The sequence below is a fragment of the Pleurodeles waltl genome, chromosome 4_1 (genome assembly GCF_031143425.1).
Source record: "Pleurodeles waltl isolate 20211129_DDA chromosome 4_1, aPleWal1.hap1.20221129, whole genome shotgun sequence".
Taxonomy (NCBI): domain Eukaryota; kingdom Metazoa; phylum Chordata; class Amphibia; order Caudata; family Salamandridae; genus Pleurodeles; species Pleurodeles waltl.
The window spans coordinates 481,443,567-481,464,471 of record NC_090442.1 but is presented as its reverse complement, the minus strand read 5'-3'; the positions used below and the strand labels follow the sequence as shown (position 1 = coordinate 481,464,471).

At 45.0% G+C, this 20,905-nt stretch overlaps 1 protein-coding gene across 1 annotated transcript in view; it reads left to right on the top strand.

Annotated features, from left to right (window-relative positions):
• Positions 1-20,905, top strand: part of PTPRQ (protein tyrosine phosphatase receptor type Q) — a 1,423,303-nt gene that overhangs the window by 745,138 nt on the left and 657,260 nt on the right. The window contains exons 25-26 of the mRNA XM_069227528.1: positions 12,881-13,042; positions 13,157-13,336. Coding sequence (XP_069083629.1) covers positions 12,881-13,042; positions 13,157-13,336 — 342 coding nt within the window. The remainder of the gene's footprint in view (positions 1-12,880; positions 13,043-13,156; positions 13,337-20,905) is intronic.

Here is a 20,905-nt window from a genome sequence, read left to right as displayed (position 1 = left end):
GACCCCCCCTACCGCCATCCGGATCTCGGCGGTCCGACCGCCGGGATCTGGATGGCGGTAGGGGGGGTCGGAATCCCCGCGGCGGTGCAGCAAGCTGCGCCGCCGCGGAGGATTCAATGGGGCCGCGGTACACTGGCGGGACCCCGCCAGTGGTGCCGGTCCGACCGCGGCTTTACCGCCGCGGTCGGAATCCCCATTGGAGCACCGCCGGCCTGTCGGCGGTGCTCCCGCGGTCCTCCGCCCTGGCGGTCAAAGACCGCCAGGGTCAGAATGACCACCTATATTTATAAAATATAGGGTACTATAGTGTATTTGTAATTTTTTAAGATTTCTTTTTTTTCATACTGTGTCACGCCCCAGGTAGCACTGCGTTACACTGTACTTGTTTTTTAAATATTTAGAAACTTGGAAATATTTTTCCCTACCTATTACCACTTTAGTAAAGTATAGGTAGGGGAAAAATATCAAACATAATACTTATCTACAACTCAGGGTGAACCACAGGACACAAGAAAAGGTGTACCTAATAACAACATGGCAGCCTTTAACTATTGTAAAGGCCGTTATTAGCCAATCAGATAATGGTTTGTCATTGGCTATGTACCATGGTAATTCTGTGAAATATTGCAAAATGTTGCAAAAATACTGCAGCCACAAATAGTGCACCATAATGTCTAATCCTACTAAATTTTGTGTAAATGCATTTAGCTGTTTTTGTGGTACCTGAGATACAAAAGTTGAAGCACCTTTTGTCTTTATACCCCCTTGACCTATATATATATTTATGTTAGTTAGTACATTGAAGTTTACCTTACAAAAGTTAAGAAGAGGAAATGTATTAGAATCACTTGAACCCGTGAGCAAGGAGCGAAGGCTCCGAAACACGTTGGGTAGTTCTTGTTGCTGCTACATGCGGTCAAAATAAAGACGCTGTGTGGACTCGTGCCGCGGTACGTTGTCTTTAAAGCGTTTGTACTGTACGCATGGAGGTGACGCGTTTGGTTGGATATATATACATATATAGTCATGGTTTAGTCACATGCTCAGTACACAATTTAGCCAGCTGCGTGAATAAACAAAGGCTACCTACATAGAGAAAAACATGACAGGGGCATGACTTATAGAGCGCATCCTGTGTGCACCATAAGTGGCAATTTACAGGCCTTTTATTCGGTGAATACACACACAAACACACTCTCACTCTGGAATTTAACCATCGTAGGTTGCCCCTCCAGTTTTATCTAGACCCTTTGCGTGCCCCAAAAAAATAATTTCTAGAGGCACCACTGATATATTCTCATCACCATACAAATAGCAAACTGAATAGAATTGTCTATTATTTTTCAATGCGTGGGAATACATTTAGCAAGTTATAGTCTACTCCAGTCCCTCCAGTTTCCAGTCTTTTCTCCGATAAAGGTCTCCCAAGATTCTGCAAACAACTTGTATGTTTTGGACTTAATGTTAATATTGACGAACGCCCGTTTTAATGTAGGTATTCCCATCCACAATGCCAGGCCTGTGTCAGATTCACAGACATTGTCCCTTGGTAAGTGCCTCTTTCCTCTAATGAATAACAGTTTGTGATTGAAATCTGTACAAGTCTGTACTCATCTTGGAAAGTGCTTTTTATGGGCAAGCGCAAAGCGCTCCGTCCATGATGTAATCTCTCTTTAGGCTTGAAACCACGCCCAGGTCACGTCAGTCACTTTCATTGGTTCATGGGCTTGCCCTTTAAAATCTGCTTGTTTTCATTTGTTGAAGGCATGCATACGTCATGCCTTTTCCGGTGTTTAGCCCATCTACCCACACCGGTAAAGTACTGAAACCATTCGAGGCTCGATGTTTTCAGCCCGGATTTCCGGACTACTTTATCTGTTTATTTTCCCCGCAGCGCGATCGCGCAGGGGTTTACATAGTGCGATCGCACTCCGTTTTTACATTTTCAATTTCTGCGCGATCGCGCTGCATTTTACATAGCGCGATTGCGCTGTATTTTTTTTTCTTTTAATTTGTGTCAAGAAAAGTCCGGTTATAGCTCTAACTCAAACAAATGCGAGCCCTGTTGCATTGAAAATGCTTGTTTATATCCTAGTCCAAAACTGTGCATTTCAAATATATAGTATAGAGTGCGCCATTGTCGAAATAGTACATTTACCTTAATCATGCGGCCCTACCTTCTGATAGCAGGTTCAAATTGTAAGAGATAATTTAAATAAGTATTATCACCTCGCTGGTACCTGGCTGTGAGTAGCAAGAGAGTCCGTTTTTTGATACCACGTTGCTCTTGGAACTATTGTCATCTGGAAAACTCGAAAACAGACTGTAAATAACTCATGGAGAAACCTGTGCAAAATCACGTGGTAAAACTAGCAGCATGATTATCATCTTATATTTAAACTATGTCTTCCAGTTACAGTAGTTCAATAGTGATAAAACATTTTTTGAGTCAGTAAGAATCACATTTTTCTGTAATGTATTTTACATCCGAACAAGACTTGCTAAACCGCATCTGAATACGCTTCCCACTTTGTTGTATTACATTATGTGCAACAATTAACTTTTTTTAATTCATTTAATTCATTTTTTTTATTAAAAGCATATGGCTGTCCTTTTAGGAGTTATTATGCATATGCATATGACAATGGGAGGCAGTTTGTTTCCTCAATGGCACAGTTTTATTTTATCTATTTTATCTGTAGTGCAGTAACATTGGGTGAGTCAATCAATTTTACATCACTATGTAAACTGCGTTTACGGCGAAATGGATGGAAATCGGATTTAAATACATTTTTCTTTTTCATGGAGGGCCACTGAGCGTCAATTGTTTTAAAATAAACAAATGATTTGTGTGACTAGTTTATTTCCTAATTCAAATACACTGATAAAGACCCATTCAAATTAATGTTAGATCTGTTGTATCCAGATGACTTTCAGTAAACTCCGTTTTTGAAAACCCAGACTATTAAACCAATCGTCGGCTCATTATAAGAACACCCAGGCAGCATAATAAACTGATTAGAGTACATCGGAGTAATTTGGTGTGTGGTGGTTGCATAACAGGGATAACTTAATCTAAAAATGTGTTCGTGTTTGGAGTGAAACAATTATTGTACAGATGGTTGGCTCAATGTGAATTTTGCCTTTGATTTTATTGTGTGTGAAAAGAGACAAGTCAATAAGAACTACAGAATCATCTAGTAGCGCAAACGCCCAACATTGTTCAGCAAATTTGCACAGGCAGGTAAGAAGTTCATGGGCCTCTGTGATCATTCACCTTGGCTCGTCTCGTGAGGCTACTGTAAGCACATTATCTGCGGATTATTAGAATGAGCCACACACTGTGCCCCCCTATGTAATAGCGAAAGTGTGTGCCCCAGGCAGGCACCTGTGGAGTCCCTAAGGGAAGGCCTTTCACTTGCATAAAATACGTTTATGCACTCAAAGTAGGGAATTCCATTTGTCCTGGAGCATGTACTTGTTACAGAACTTCAGGAAGTGCAAATAAACTCCTAAGTGCGACATGTTTTATGCCACCGTGGAGTGGTGTACCTTTGATCCCACCTGAAGCAGAAGAGTTGTTCGAGGGGTCAAGGAGAGCCATGAGTGCATCTCATTGAAGGGGAGGCTGAGCCTCATATCAGAGGTATCAGACATTCGTGGTAAAGAGCCATTTGGCGTTGCAGGAGTACATAGCCAATTTATGAGTCAATGTGATGAGAATGTGTTGGTTTTAACATTTTCAGATGAATTGAGCTAAACACACTTTTTTGGGAAAAAATAACCTCTGAATTATGTTCCCTTCAAGTACCTCAACTCAAATTTAAAGGGTGTGAAAGAACACGCAATCATTCGTACTGTAAACGATAGCACATTCATTATTTCACTGTGTCATCCTTTTCTGAGCGAGATGCAAGGCCATCTCCATGATGTGGGACACATCCTGAGTGGGTCATCCTGCGGAAGCGTGGACTCTTATTGCAATGACATTTGAAATACACCTGACGTTTTTCCTGCCATGCTTTTGTAAAGATGACACCTTTCTATAAAATGTCCACAGTCCTCCGGAGTCAAAGAACATCAACATGTCCTCATCTGAACAAACAGACTATTTCCAGACATAAATCACATTTTTTCTGCACTGTACGTTCTCCCATTTTCCTCGCTTTGCCGCTGGAGCCTGTCTTCTAATGAGTGTGGAAATTGTAAGCCGACGCGTTTGACCACCATGGAGGCTGCTGTCCGATGCGAACATCTGACTAAACCGGCCACCCACCTATCATCACTGTATTTCACTTTTCTCCAGATAGGAGGTTGTTCTTATAGTCAGTCTCACGACAGCCTTATGATTTGTGCACAGTGTCTCTTCAGTGCTAGGAGGAAATACTGCAGCTATCTCTTTGTCCTTCGTTTCTCGATACCACCACCCCTCCCTCCAGCACCCACTCCAGGGTTCTAAACTTGGGGTTTATCTGAAGATAATTAATCCTTAGTGGGACTTTTATAAAATTACTCATTCAGTTCAATACGTGGCAAAACTGACATTTTCACTATGTTTAATTTCCAGTCAGTATACGATTTCAAAATGTCACTCTGCAGTCTTTTAGAAGTATTATTTGTCAGGTCGTTTCAGCCACATTGTATTTGCTTGATTTACGTGCTTGCAATAGATCGCCAGTACTAATTGAATCCACTCAGGGTATTTGGACTGCCAACCAGCGACAAGATTTAGTTTACTTGTCTTGGTCAGCTTTCTGTCGGGCAAGTACCTGATGTGAAGGGACAAAGGGCATTCCGAGCTAGGATAGCATACGGGCAGCATGCTGGGGAGACCAATTGTCCCAAAGTAGGTGGTAGGTAAACAGCAAAAGGTGAAGAAATGGCGAAATTAAATAAATACTTTATAACTTAACTGCATTCAGAGCCATTAATTCTAGAGTTTTTTGGATCCTGATGAAGACTCTCACGTGCCTCAAAATCAAGTGTATCATTTTTGAACCCTTTACATTTTAGATGTGTTTGTCCATCTTTGCCTGGACATCTTGAGGACTCATTTTTGGGATTTCAATATTTTTGTCTCTTTTCTAATTTTAACTATTGTGATGAAAGCGTAACCTATAATGTCAACAATATTCTATATTTCCACAAGTATGAGTGGTGTATTTCGATAAATTTAACTGAACAGTAATGCCTGTAAGCAAAAGGTACATGTTGTAGACGACTTGAGCTTTTTCAGTCTGATATTTTGTTTTGCATCTAGCTAAGAAATATATCAAATTCTTGAGAGTTTGGTGACTGCGTTTATGCTGTTCAATAGAATGGAGGGATTTGGAGTAAGGAGTTCGTCTGGTTGCCACCCACTGCAATTAAATAAGAATAGATATCCAGTGGCGGCTCCTCCATAAGGGCGGAGGAGTGTCGCCCCCTGCCAGCAGCAACCGCTGCAAACCCTTTCACAAGGAAAGGATAATTAACTGTGTTTATTATCCTTTCCTTGTGAAGGGGTTGGGGCTTTGGGGGTGACGAGCAGAGGGGAGTGCACTGTGCACTCCCCTCAGAGCGCATGTGTGTTTGGCCAGCCGTCTCGGGCGGGGTTGCTGGGCTGTAGAGAGCCTGTATAGGCTCCCAGTCTGCCTGGGAGCACCCTGGATGGGCGCTCCCAGTCAATCCTGACGCTGCTTTGAGCAACATCAGGATTGGCTGCATGACAGGCTGGGAGCCTGTGCCTGCCTGCTGCTGAGACTACTGTATGACTACGAGGGAGAGAGGAATAACAACCGTTATTAAAATTCCCCGCACCCCCCTTTCGAGCTGCCCCGCCCCCAGGAATCACTGTGCGCCCCGCCTATAGATATCTCTATTATAGCCTCAAGTGTTGTTGTGTGGAAAGAAGGAGAACTCTACTTCCTTGTACTAAATGAGATAAAAGCTGGTCAAAAACATCCTTAAAACAATGTGACTATTATGAACCATCCCCTTCTGGGATGACAAGAAGGGATAACCATATTGTTTTATTTGGGAGAGCTGACACGCTCAATGAGTAAGAGGTATTTATTGGACATGAGAGGCTATACTGTCATAATGTGACTGGCTTCTAAAAGAAAAACACTTATTGAGCAGCTGGATAAATAATGGCAGAGAAATAAACTAGTAGGGTAACGTACAATTTGGAGCGTCAAATCAAGTTGCCTGCGCATGAGAATTATCAGTAAATAACTTAGATTTAAATTGTGATGGATATTGTTGAATTGTCCTTATGTTTATATGTTTCATATGTAACGTCCTTCCTGTTCTTGAAACAAATCAACATTGTTTCGCAGTGGGGTACCAAAACTATTCCTTATGACATGAAAGGCGCCTGGCAAAAAAAAATATTGGTCATCAATCTACAACTACATACCTAAAACTCCCATTCTTCCATTTAGTGACAAGACTGAGTAAAGATTTCTAAGTTACCATACTTTATTGCAAGTGTTAGAAGTTGAGTTACTGGTTGGCAGAGGTTTGCAGCCTGTCCAAGCAGGAACTACAATCCTAGTCAGGGTAAGTGACAAACACACCCTAAATTTACCTGTGCTGACTCCCTGGTAGCTTGGCACAGAGCAGTCAGGCTTAACTTAAGAGGCAACGTGTAAAGTATTTGTGCAACACTTCAAAAGGAAACAACATTTACAATGAGACAGTTACCACGCAATACCTTTGCCATACATCCATTACCATGTAATGCGTTTACCATGCATTGCCTTTACCACCTAAGTTATTCCCACACATATACCTTTACCGATGACCCTGGATGTGTGGTAAAGGCTTGCGTGGTAATGGCATGCATGGCTCCGTCATACATCTCATTTTAAACAGCAAAACAGTGAAAACACCACACAGAAAGATCCCACATTTGGTTAGAAAAATAGAGCTAAATTTATTAAATAAAGCAAGATCAAAATGAAAGAAAATCCAATAAGTAGAACCCAGAATTATGACTTTTTAAAGAATAAACTGAAATGTAGTGCTTAAAAGCATAAAGTGTCAACTTCGGCTACCTATTGACGCTAGACCGGGTAAAATCTGAAAGTTCAGGCCAAACATGATGGAGTGTGGTTCGGATACAGGACCAGCCTTGGCCCGCTGCAAAGTACCTTATTTGCCTCGACGAATATGCTTAGAGCAGAGGAGACAATGCGTCATTCCTTAGGATGGGAGTGATGTGTCAGCTCTGAACCGGTCAAAGCTAGAGATACATCAGAAACAGAGGCGATGTGACATCCGTTGGTGATGCAATGCGATGCAGTCGAGCCTTGCAGCAGCGATGCGTCGATGGAGATGCACCAGTTCCATGCAAAGCAACAGCGTAGATGGAGGGACTCTTGCTTGAGCAGCACTTTATACCCACTTCCAAGGGACTGTATGGGCACCACTTAGCAGGGCAAGACTCATAGATGGCAGAGTGCTGTAGCAGATGAGTTGGAAGTCTTTTAAGTCCCTGCGACTTCTGAAAACAGGAGACCAGTCAGCTGGCTCTTGGAGTCACTATGGGTGTCGGGTTCAAGTGATGTGGGTCCACTTGTTCTCACCCAGGTAAGGAGCAGGTCAGCATAGCAAGAAAGCAGTTCTTCCAGGGCAGCAGTTCAGCAGAGTAGCAGTCCTTGTAGCAGCACAGAAGTCCTCCTTGGCAGAGTATCCACAGGTCCAAAAGTGTACTGAGTGGGTAGAGTCAGAAGTCCTGTTTTTATATTCAGTGGTACCTTTGAAGTGGAAACACTTCGAAGAAGGCTTTGAAGTGCTCATAGGTCCTCCCTTCCTGACCTGGCTCCAGACTCACTACAGGGGGTTATACAGCCCTTTGTGTGGGGCAGGACACAAACTATTCAGGTGTAAGTGTGAGGCTGTGGCCAGCTCCTGTCTCTCTCACATCCTTTCCTGATGGCCTATCAAGGCCCATCAGGTCACACCTAAGCTCCCTTTGTGTGTGGCTGTCTAGAGGGAATGCACAAAGCCCAGCTGTCACCCAACCCAGCCGTGTACTGGAGACAGGCTGCAGGCACATAGGGTAAATAGCAGGAAAATGCCAACTTTCTAAAAGTGGCATTTTCAAAATTGTAATTATACATTTGACTTTGCCACTAAAGAGAATTTATCATCACAATTCCATAGGTACCAAACATGACAGATCCAGCCCTTGTCAATTAGGACTTACAGCTTATTAAATGTAATAGGGAATCCCCAATGTTATCCTATGAGAGGATACACGTTTTTCACTACAAGGACATGTAAAACCTAAAAGTAGATGTCCTCCCTGAAAGTACACAGCACCCTGTTCTATGGGCTACCTAGAGCCTACGTTAGGGGTAACTTATATGTAATAAAAGGGGTTTTAAATGCCAAGTCAACATGGCAGTGTAACACTGCATTTAGACTTCAATAGCAGGTTTAGGACATGCTTTAAGGGGCTAATTAAGTGGGTGGCACAAGCAGTGCTGGAGGCCCACTAGTAGCATTTAATTACAGGCCCTGGGCACAAGTAGTGCACTTTACTACGGACCTATAAGTAAATTAAACATGCCAAATAGGTAGATGCCAACCAAGCAATGTTTTAGAGAGAGAACACAGACACTCTAACATTGGTTGGCAGGGATAAAGTGTACAGAGTCCTAAGGCCAACTAAAAGTGATTTCAGCAAAAAGTGAAGGGAAAAAACACAAAATGTTTGGGGGTGACCCTGCAGAGAGGGCCAGTTCCAACAAAAAGTAAAATTTTAATCTAATCTTTTTAGGATCAGAAAGTGAGTGTGTTGACAAGCTATTGTATTTCTACAATTTTTAATATAGGCTTAGAACCCGCCGTAGCGGGCTCTACCGGCTATTAAAGGCCCGCTCCCGAGTTAAATGCCCGAGCCGAAGGCGAGGGCATTTAACAAGGGAAAGGGCCTTTAATAGCAGGTAGAGCCCGCTACGGCGGGTTCTAAGGCTATTAGAACATTCTGCCACTCAGGGCAGAATGTTCTCTTAAAAAAAACAAATTGCTCACGGAGCCCGAGGGGATTAGAATCCCCTCGGGCTCCGTGAGGCTTTGTTCACAGCTGCTGCTGTGAACAAAGCCCATTGGAATGTTGGCGCTGCGGGCTTTTACCGGCCAGTAAAAGCCCGCAGCACTCCATTGTTTTCAATGGAGCTGCCAACTTCCAATGTTCTAATATCTGCTGACACATCAGTGACATTTCTCATTCCTGATAATGTGTAGCCCCTTTTCACTGTCGGTCACGGCCACATAGTGGCTGAAACACATAAGCTGTTAGAAGCTCACACAAAGGTAATTAATAGGGTGTTATTCTCTTTGCTTGAATCAGATAAAATGCAGGAGACACCAGTCCCAGAATTGGTCATAATGGACGGGGCCCTTCCATCAAATTCAGAGGCAGCTCAGACAAAGAAAACACCAAAAAGGACTGTGAAGTATAGAGACAGGCATGGTTATTGAGCTTCTTAACACTTACACTCCAGTTCTCAACTTATGTATGTCTGATCACTAAATGACTGAGGCTTGAATGTTTTACTGTCCCCAACTAATTTCAATATCCTTAGATATTGTAGACAATCACTTTATAGTCTGCCTCTCAATGCAATTTGTGTGTCAAAGTATTGATTCCTAAAATATTATGTACTGCAGGTCGATATTTGAACAAGGATAATATGGTAAAACATCTTCATGCAGCTAGTATACATACCAGATTCCTGGGTCAATCCCACACACCCAGGATATTTCTGACATAAGTCTGTCCCATGCACATATATCATGTTAAAACATGCTTTGTGATCACAGCCACACACTGAACCCTGTGAAAATATTTGCTTTAGAAATCATTTAACATCATTAAAGATTGATCCAAAACTCTTTGTTTACTAAAGGTGGGCATTTCACTGAATGATCGAGCCAGATCTCTGGGTATGGCTCTGCTGGAGGTCATTTTGGAACTTCAAGCCCAGAATGCATCAAACTTTCACATGGCTTCTGCCTGAAATTCACACTCTATTTAGATGCACAAGGAATTAACACAAACATGTGACCTCTGATGTAAAATAAGGGGAGGAAAGGAGACTAGTAGATGAATTACCACTGTACCTACTTTTTCTTGATTATCACATATAAGAGCACCTTCACAGATCCTCCTATATGTAACAGATTGTAGTTTTTCTGTATGTAATATTCTAGGCCACCTATAGAGAGTACACTTGACAACTGGCTTACCTTTTAGCACACTAATATTGCCGTAAGGGCTAGGGCATGAATACATCCACATTCATGTTTAAAACCTATTGCTATCACTTTTACAAAATGATTGTCAATGCTGTAATTTAATCTGCTGTACGAAAGTGAAACACTTCTCCATGTTATGGAAATACTTTTTTTTATTTTTGAAGGGATATTATTGTAATTTTACAATTATATATGTTTCTTGATTTACATGCTGATTTTTTCAAGGCTCGGCTTGTGCATGGGCTTTTAGCACCAGGCTAGTACCCATGGCTTAACTCTGGGTCAGCATTTCCTGTTAATGTTTTGCCTCTCCCACCTCTAGCATTTGTATAAAGCACATCACTCATCACACTGAATAAATGTTGCCTTAGAAACTGGTTGTCCTGACCTATTGTGATCAGTGCAACACATTAGAGTGGGCTTTAAGTCAGCCTCTTACTCATGATTGCACAGCTTTCTTGTCTATCACACTTGCACTGTCCTACTTTGTTGGCTTTCCTTGTCTTTTCTTGAGCTTGTTCCACTCTAGTACCTCCTACCCACCCACTAAGACTGTGGGCAGCTTTGAATGCATGTTCTTAAATTAAAAAAAAACCATTCTAAGTTGGTTGTTGTGGACGCACATACATTATACTATTATGTGGATCCATATTGTGCTATCTACTATTCACAATGCCAGGGGGTCCAGATTCTCTTCAGAATTTTCAGATTTAGTATTCACGGTTTCTTACCTTGTTTTCTGATGAGGCATCTATTGTTGCATCTTATATTAACAGGACACTCCTTTCATGATTCTCCTTACTCCCATTTTCCTAAAAAAGCTAAGACCTCTTGAGCGGAAAAAGATTTGTCTTCTGGTCGTCTTATTTCACTAATTCAAAAGCTTACTGATTCTCCCTTATATATGCAAACATCAGATCCTCTGCATAAGTGACTTATAGATGAGCTGTGCATTCCCTTTGAAGAACTTACACAGAAGCCCTTTCCTTTGGGGATACCTCTCTTTACTTTGGATCCACAGCATGTTCTGCTGCTTCCACAACATTTGCAACACATTTGTTCTGTTGCTTCTTTTTCAATAGACACACTTCTGAAGACAAAGGACCTGAATACGAGTTTGGCAGACGGGCACACCTGTCTACTAAACCCCCGACAGGGTGGCCGCCACTGTAGTGACGACCTCCCTGCCGTCCCCCATTATGACTTTCTCGCTGGGCTGACCGTCGGAAACCAAGATTTACACCGGTCAGCCTGGCGAGAAAGTAGCGGCAGCATTGTCTCTGGCTTGTAATCGAGCTGGCGGCAATGCTGCCACCCTCAGGGGTCACCAGCACCCTCATAATGCACACACTATCTGCCCAGCAGATAGAGTGTGCATTATGAGGGTGCTGGGCAGGGGGATTCTATGGCAGAGGCAATGAAGTAGACCCTTGTGGCCACCTGCACCTGTTCTCTGCCAACCTTTTCATGGCGGTAAAATGGCCATGAAAAGGCTGGTAAGGAAACTGGTTGTAATCAGGGTGGCGCTGAGGTAAGGTACGGCCCGGCTGATTGCAACCTGCACCCGCCATCAGCCCGTCGGGAGATGGTGGTAGCTTTGCTGGAATGCCTGCCAACCTCATATTGTGACAGTTGGACTGCCGCCAACCGGGGCGGTCCGATAGCCACCGCAAGTGTGGCAGAGGACCACCACACTCGTAATCAGGCCCAAAGTCCTTTGTGGATTCCGATGATGTGGATATATAGACTTCTAATGAGAAGTCCATAGTCTCAGTAAATGATATAGATTGTAATGGCAGAAACCAAAGAATCTTTTTATTTTACCCCTCCAAATTTATCAGATTGTTTTTTCTTCAATAAAATATCCAACATAATGATCCTCTACCGTTTTTGCATGACATATTTTAACCTTCAATGTCTTTTGGTAAATTGAAAAAAAAAAAAAAAATCTATTTTACTGACTTTTGTTTGCCAAGGTCATGATCGTGCCATGTTAGTCCACTCATATGTTTTTTTAGTTCAAAAACAAATGCCCATAAAGTAATGTTTTGTTTCTGAAATGCAAGAACAAACGTTGTTAACGCACATAGAGTTTTCCCTGTTCATCTGCGGCATTGTTTTCGTTTTTCTGCCCCGGTCTGGCATGCCCTGACCCGGCACCGGGCAATGAAAAATGTACTCAGGGCCCCGAAATTGAACGTGCCTTCCAACATACACAAAGCTGCGGCCCTGTGGTAGATGGGCCACTGGTGAAAGGTTTCCAAGAGCAGTGCCATCTAAGGTTCCGCGGACGGAAACCTCACAGTTTCCCTACCTCTAAATGTGCCTGGGCAACTTGTAGGTTTGGCTGAACTGGAGAGTCACCAGTTTACAGTAGTTCGCAGCTCCCCCAGTTCTAAATTGGGGGACCAACATGCCCAATGCCCCAAACGGTAGTTCACATGTGCAAATGGTCATAGCGCTAAAACAAATTCAATAAAACACTTGTAAATTATGTTGTTTAGAGATTTGTGAATAGTAGAGACAAAGCCACACTGTTAAATTAACACGCAGAGAATGCTCACAATCAGTTTTGAATGACACATTATATTGAACTAAACCGCATATTTTGTGTATTTGTGTTTTGCAGTAGCTGAGGGTATACAGTACGCCCTTAATATTTCAGCTGAGCAGCTGTCCTATGCTGTGAAGAATCTTGTGGCTTTCACTGAATACACAATCAGCGTGTCTGCTTTTACCATTATTGGAGAGGGACCACCGAGCAGCATCACAGTTAGAACTCGTGAAGAAGGTAACATTTTCCATAATTAACATTTCATGAGAAATTTACACGCAAGCACCTATTTTTTAGATATTTTATAAAACTGCATCCTGTTCTGATTTTTTTTCACTTATTCTTTTAAAGTTCCAAGTTCGGTTGAGAAGATAAACTATGAAAATATTAGCTCAACTTCCATCCTACTCTTTTGGGATCCGCCTCTGAAACCCAATGGATTGATCACCCACTACACAATTTACGCCATGGAGATTGAAACCAAGCGCTCATTCCGGATGATAACGAGCAACAACAGCTACATCATAACAGGTAATGTGGAGAAGGGAAGAGCAGCTCCCCTCCTATAGTAGCCCTCAATCAAGCTTATTACAGATTTCACTACTTTCAAACTGTTGCCTCCCGTGAAAAATTCTCAGGGACACAAATAACTTTGAGGATCAGTTAACTATGACAAATTGTTGTTACACTGGTCTACATATCCCCCTTAAGGAACTGTTTGTCAACTAAGATTTCAACTTTGATTGCACAACTTATCTTTCTCTACTAACACAATAGTAACACTGCTTCATAAAGTGTTTTGACTTAATAGTGTTATTTATACTTAGGCAGAGCCATAGTGTAAGTATGTGTAAACAGTACGTGATTGTCAGAACCCCTTTCAGAGGGCCACTGGGTATGCAAGGGACACTGGGCCCAACTATGGCAGATGAGGCATTTTACTCCTTATGTCCCGGGGCCCGAACTACTAGAGATCCAGAGCAACTGAGCCAAGTACCTCTTCTGCACTTGACTCACAGTTGTAGCTATAATCAAGTGTGAATACAGGTTAGTGAACTTGGCTCACAACTCAAAGAACACGCAGAGGTGTCAATAAATCAATGTCCAGTCAAATGCTTATTTTTATATGAAAAATAAGTATTTTATTACAAATTCTTTTGTATTAAAAAGAAGAATTTTATTTCTAACTCTACTCACTCAAAGTGGTATTACGATATGCATGAACAATAAAACATTCCTCTTGGGGTTGGGACTCTATTGTTTCACTGATGAACCATTGTCCTACCCACTCTTCATAATGTGATAGGGTTATTCCCCATTTACTATTGGCCGCATCGAGGGAATGCGCACTATTAGGCCTGAACCCAAGAGTCCACTTCAGCTCTTAGCAAAATAGTCAATGGTGTCTTGGTGCCACAATGCTCTTAGCAGCGAGCCTCCCTGGGGCCCAATAGGCCCATAAACAGTCTTACTGACTCCAGCGAGCAGCGAGAAAGCTTGCAGTGTCACTGCGAGAGCCTTGACTGCAGGCACTCACAGTGCTCCGATCCTGGTGAAAAGGTCAGCTGCACGCGGGAGGCATGGCAGGACTCTGCACATGGACACTTTCTCCTGAGCTTGCCCAGCTTGCTTCTGCCTCGATCGGAGGTGCTCCGGTGCTACTCCTGAATGGAAAGTCTGATTATATCAATGGGGGGTTAGATTGGATTCCGATGCTTCCAGCGGGCATCCCGGTGATGTGGTGATGCACTCATGACATCCTCCTTAGTTCATGTGGGCAGAGTGCTTGATGCTTGATGGTGACCCACGGCTCACACTATTAACAGTTCTCAGGTGACAATCCAATCTTCAGCAATCCTTGATAGCGGCAGCCTCTCCTGGCATACATGGTTGCCATATCGCCACCGGCCAATGCATCATCCCTCAACACATGGTAGTCTGTACCACGGCAGCCCCTCCTGGTGTACGGGGTCACTGCTAGGCTCTACTCAAGCCTCTGTATTTGTTCTCCAGCAACACTTTCACAGCAGCCCCTCCTGGCATATGGGGTCACCTCAACAGGCACTTTGCACAACAGTGCTCATGGTTACATTTACAGCAGCCCTATCTTGGCATACCGGGTTGCCAGCTAGAATCCACACATGGGCAATGACCAAATCAGTGCAGCAGCCGTCTCCTCACACCTCGTACCAGACGTCCACTCGGTTGGACTCCCAACTGGACCTCACTTCCTCCAGCACCCTCCAATCTCTCATAGGGCACACTGGTCTCGACAAGCAGGCAAGTGCTGGTTCTGAAAGCTCCAGATCAGGTGATCTTGGTTTCCTTTGGTGATGTCCCCTCACGCAGCAGGGAGACTAGCAAACCTTGGCTCCCAGTCCTGGTCACAGGCAGAAGTCTTGCAGACCTTCCCCTTCTCACATAGCACATCTGGCTGCTTGACAGAAGACAGTTTTTGGGGTCTTACCCTCCCATTCTTATAGTCCATTTCCATACACCAAATGTGATTGTGGGTCTGAGACTTTAAAATTTTATGTTGGGGTTCTTCTTTGTTGGACGTACACCCTTCTCTTGTCTCTCTTCCTTTTGAAAGGCTGTCTGCCACAGCAGGAGAGACTCCAAAGCTGATAGTCCCACTTCACAGTCGATGGGAGTGACTAGAGGTCATGCCTAGATGTTAACCATAGTGATATGTGCATCAAAAAGGTAATCCTTGGCTCCCAGCCCTACTCTTTATGATGCCCTTAGGAGCCCTATCTTCCTCCTGAGATGTGTCAAGGCCCCTGCCTTGTGATTCCTCACTGAATCAATCTCTCTCTCCCTTCTACATTGTGTGTCCCACCCAGCTTACATGAATACAGCAATACACAAATCAGTCTGGGGTGATTCTTCTACTCCTCATGCCTTCACCATGCAGGCCTGTGTTTCCCAAAATAGAACTCAGTGTCCTCCAGATACCATACCATTGTAAGCACACTTGCAGTCAGTGTATATATACAGCACACACACTGCCGAGTACTGTTATCTCCATATATTGTGCCTCCGCAGGCACACATACATTCAGCACACACATTCAATTTACATGCACTGCGAAGTACTGTAGTCTTTTTTTATTGTGCCATGGCATGCTACTTGCAAACACACACACTGCTGGCACACACATTCACCATGTGTTTGCTGCACAACTCTTCACCCTTCATGTATTATACTTTTCACAAGCACATGCTTTCACTGCACACACACTGCACAGCACTACATCTCTAATGTAATGTACTCCTCTCTGATATAAACACACCCAGTACACGCATTCACCCTGCATGCACTACACAGTACTGCTGTATACCTGTACTCAATCGATCAATCAATCAGGGAATTTGTAGAGCGCACTACTCACCAGTGAGGGTCTCAAGGCCTGAGGGGGGCTGCTACTGCTCAAACAGCCAAGTCTTGAGAAGTCTCCTGAAGGTAAAGAGGTCCTTGATCTGGTGTAGGTGGGTGGGAAGAGAGTTCCACATCTTGACGGCGAGGTGTGAGAAGGATCTGCCACCGGTGGTTCTGCTGATGCGTGGGACGTGGCGAGGGCAAGGTCGGTGGAGTGAAGCTGTCGGGTCGGGGTGTAGAAGGAGAGCCATCTGTTGAGGTATTCTGGTCCGGTGTTGTGCAGTGCCTTGTGAGAGTGGGTGAGGAGTTTGAAGGTGAATCTCTTGTTGACAGGGAACCAATGCAGGTCTCTCAGGTGTGCTGTGATGTGGCAGTGGCGGGGGATGTCCAGGATGAGGCGTGCGGAGGAGTTCTGGATGCATTGCAGCCTTTTCTGGAGTTTGGACATGGTTCCTGTGTAGAGGGCATTGCCGTAGTCTAGTTTGCTGCTTACGAGGGCATGGATGACAGTTCTTCTGGTTTCTGTGGGGATCCATTTGTAGATCTTTTGAAGCTTGCGGATGGGGTTGAAGCAGAAGGAGGAGATTGCGTTGACTTGCTGGGTCATAGATAGTGAGGAGTTCAGGATGAATCCCAGGTTGCATGCGTGATCAGTGTGTATTGGTGCGTTTCTCAAAGTGGCAGGCCGCCAGGAGTCACCCCATGCTGAGGGGGTGGAGCCGAAGATGAGGACCTCATTATTGTCAGAATTCAGTTTACGGCAGATGTTCTTTATCCATTCGGCGATGGACTTCACTCCTTCATGTAGGTTGCTCTTGGCGGTGTCCTTGGTGAGGGAGATTATCAGCTGGATGTCATCGGCATATGAGATGATGTTGTGGTTGTGGGATCGGGCGATGTTAGCGTGTGGAGCCATGTAGATGTTGAAGAGGATCAGGCTGAGGGACGAGCCCTAGGGTACGCCGCAGATGATTTTGTTGGTTTCAGATCGGAATGGAGGGAGGTGGACTCTCTGAGTTCTGCCAGTGAGAAAGGAGGTGATCCAGTCCAGGGCTCTGTCATGGATTCCTGCATTGCTGAGGCGTGTGCGTAGGATGTGGTGGGAGGGGGTGTTGAACGCGGCTGAGAGGTCCAGGAGGATGAGGGCCACGGTTTCGCCGCTGTCCTGTATGGTTCTGATGTTGTCATTGGCGGCGATGAGGGCAGTCTCGGTGCTGTGGTTGCTGCGGAATCCAGATTGGGAAGGGTCCAGAGTGCTGATCTCCTCAAGGAAATGGGTCAGTTGTTTGTTGACAATTTTCTCAATGATTTTTGCCGGAAGGGGAGCAGGGAGATGGGCTGGAAGTTCTTGAGGTCCTTTGGGTCCGCCTTAGGTTTCTTGAGGAGGGCATTGATCTCGGCGTGTTTCCAATTCTCCGGGAAGGTGGTGGACTCGAAGCAACTGTTGATGATCTTCTGGAGTTGGGGTGCGATGACGGAGCTTGCTTTGTTGAAGATGTGGTGAGGTTAGGGGTCATCTGGTGACCAGGAGTGGATGGTGTTCATGATTTCGATGGTGTTGTTGTCATTGACGTGGGTCCAGGAGAGCAGGAGGCTGTTGGGTGGTGAGTCTGTGGTGTCGGTGGTTGACGGGAGTCTGAGTGCTGAAGCTGTCATGGATGTCTGCAATCTTGCGGTGGAAGAAGGTGGCTAGGGAGTCGCAGAGGTCTTGTGATGGCAGGATGTCATTGGCGATGGAGCTGGGGTTGGAGAGTTACTTCACAATGTTGAAGAGCTCCTTGTGGCTGTGTGTGTTGTTGTTGTTGCATTATTTGAAGACTGTTCTCTTGGTGGTTCGGAAGAGTTGGTGGTGTCTGCAGATGGCGTTTTTTAACGTTGTGTGGTTCTCCAGTGTTTCATCTTGGCGCCACTTAATTTTGAGTCTTCGGCATGTTTGCTTAGATTCTCGGAGGTTGGCAGTGAACCAGAAGGCCTTTCTGTTGGTGCATCTGTTGGAAGGATTTTTGATTGGGGACAGAGTGTTTGCACAGTCATCGATCCATTGCCTGAGGTTGCGGGCAGCTGTGCCAGTGTCGGTGGTGTCGATGGGTGGGTTTCGGGGGAGGGTAGTGATTAGTTGGTCTTCGGTGGCCTTGTTCCATCTGCGGTGTGGAATCTGTTGTGGGAGATGGTTTTTGTGGGTTTCTCGAAGGAGAAGTGGATGCAGCGGTGGTCTGTCCAGTTGAGTTTGGTGGTGTGGCTGAAGGAGACGTGTCTCCTGGTGAAAAAATGGGGTGAAGTGTGTGTCCTGAGGAGTGGGTGGGTGTCGTGAAGAGCTGTGTGAAGCCGAGATTTGAGAGGTTGTCGAACAGGGTGCCGGAGTTGTTATCGTTGGTGTTCTTGAGGTGGAAGTTTAAGTCCCCAAGGAGTATGTAGTCTGTGGATGCGAGAGCGTGCGTGCTGATGATGTCGGTGATGAAGTCGCTTAACTGCTGTCGGGGCTGGAGGGTCTGTAAACAAGGGTCCCTCGGAGGGTGGTGTTTGTGTTGGTGTGGATCTAGAAGTGCATGTGTTCGGTGGTGTTGAGGGTGTCATCGGTGCTGGTCGTGATCCTGAGGGTGTTCTTGTGGACGATGGCGATGCCTCCTCCTGGTTTGTTGGAGCGGTCCCTGTGGGTAATCTTGTAGCTGTTTGCGATGGCTATGGCGATGTCTGGCTCTGAATAGGGGTTCATCCAGGTCTTGGTCAGAAAGGCGACATCTGGGGAAGCTGAGTTGAGTAGATTCCAGAGTTTGAGGGCGTGTTTGTGGAAGGAGCGGGTGTTGAGTAGGATTCATCTGAGATGGCTGCGTCCTGCCTTGGTGGGTGGATCATTGGCATGGAGGCTGGTGAAGGTGCAGTTCCAGCAGGAGAAGGGTCCGCAGGTGATCGGCGGGGTTGCTTGATGGCAGGCTGGTGAACGGCCGGAGTTGAGGGCACGGAGGGTGGTGGCTTCGTAATGAAGATGGATGTGGCGGCAGTGGAGGGGGTGAGAGCCAGGCATTCCGGCGCTGGGTGCGGTCCAGGCACAGACGGGCGCAGGCGGCCTTGCCTGTGGTGCACCTTCAGCTCCAGCGGCACACCCTCAGTACCCTTCCAAGGTACACATACATCAAGCAGAGAGATGTCACTTCTGCACTACGCAGCACTTTAAATATAGCTAAAGTAGGCAGAGGCGGCCACTGCATATGTCAAGGAGAGAGGTGCAGGGGGGAGGGGGCGTGCCATCAGATTATGGGAGAAACATTTAAAAAAAAAACACAAAGAAACTACTTACCTTTCGCCGCCCATCTCCCATTGCCGTCTCCTGCTTCCTTGCTCCTCTGCTCCTGATGGTGTCACAGCATTCACTGGGACACCAGCACAGGCTCCCCAGAAATCCTGGTGCTGCTTACATGCAATACATAGCATGTAAGCAGCGCCAGGATTAGTCTGCTGCTCAGATGCAAGCCTGGGGTCTGGGCAGTTTCTCACAGCCAGGCTGGAGAAACCTAAGAGCGCATGTGTGTTTGGCCGTCCTGAAACAGTTGGCGAAACACACTTGCACGCTCAGTGCACTCCCCCTGCCTCCCTCTCCAACTTCCCTGTGGCCCAGCCCCTCCTTGCACCTGCTGGCTGAGCCAGCAAACGAAAAATAAAACAATGGCAAGCTATTGTTTTATTTTTTCATCTGCTGGCTCATCTAGGGGGACGACGCCCCTCTACCACTGCGGAGGAGCCACCCCTGCATGTAGGCCAAGGATGAGTTAAGCACACAGGAGCTGAACTTTAAAAAGGTTGAATGAGCTTGTAGGACGCTCTCCAGTAACACAGGTTGCAAAGGACCTGTTCACTCCTACAGATCACTACATGGAATGCTGCCACCATCGCGCTCGTGATGATTAATTCCTGGTGAAGGCAGTAGCCTTCCACCATAGTGAGGGTAGCACCTTGGGTGCCTCTCAGGGTCCAACAAGAGGACAATGTGTGAGACAGGCCTATGTCATCACTCACAGTCATGATCTGTGTTTGCCTTTTGAATCAAAAATCAATATTAGGAATCCAGACAACAATACAGTTGGACACTCAGGGCAGGGAAATACATTTATAACCATACAGATGACTTTTCTGTCCCAACAGTAATTCAAAAATGTACTTCACACCTGACTTGTGAGGTCAAGGGGAATATTCGGGGAATTACTTTGCAAACTAATTTACCACCCACACCCAAAGTTAATTGCGAACCCAATGTGTGCTTAAGGAGTCAAGGCATAAATGCAAAAAGAATGGTGAAGTGCTCCTGGATGTCCCAATTCCATAGTTTGTGTGTAGGAAGGGAAGACATTTAAAGGAAATATTCAAAGCACTGAAAAATTTCCCTCACAATACACAGGCATAGGGGATACATTATGTAGTGTGCTCACACAAACACACACTCCAAGGTTTAGGATTCTAGTCAGTTGCAACCATAGGATGTATTTTGATTGTGATTGCTTTAAAAAAAATCACTTCAACCTGGAATCAATCAATTACCCCCTGCGACATGTACAGGCTACAAAGAGAAGCTTTAACACAACTGTGAAGTTATATGAAATAGGAAATATTTATGTAGAATAACTCAATAAACGAGAAAGAAGAAATATGCAAACCTTCTTGATTCAGATAACAAACTAACTTAGAACTATTCATGGCCGAATGTACTTAAAGCACTTATGCATGGAT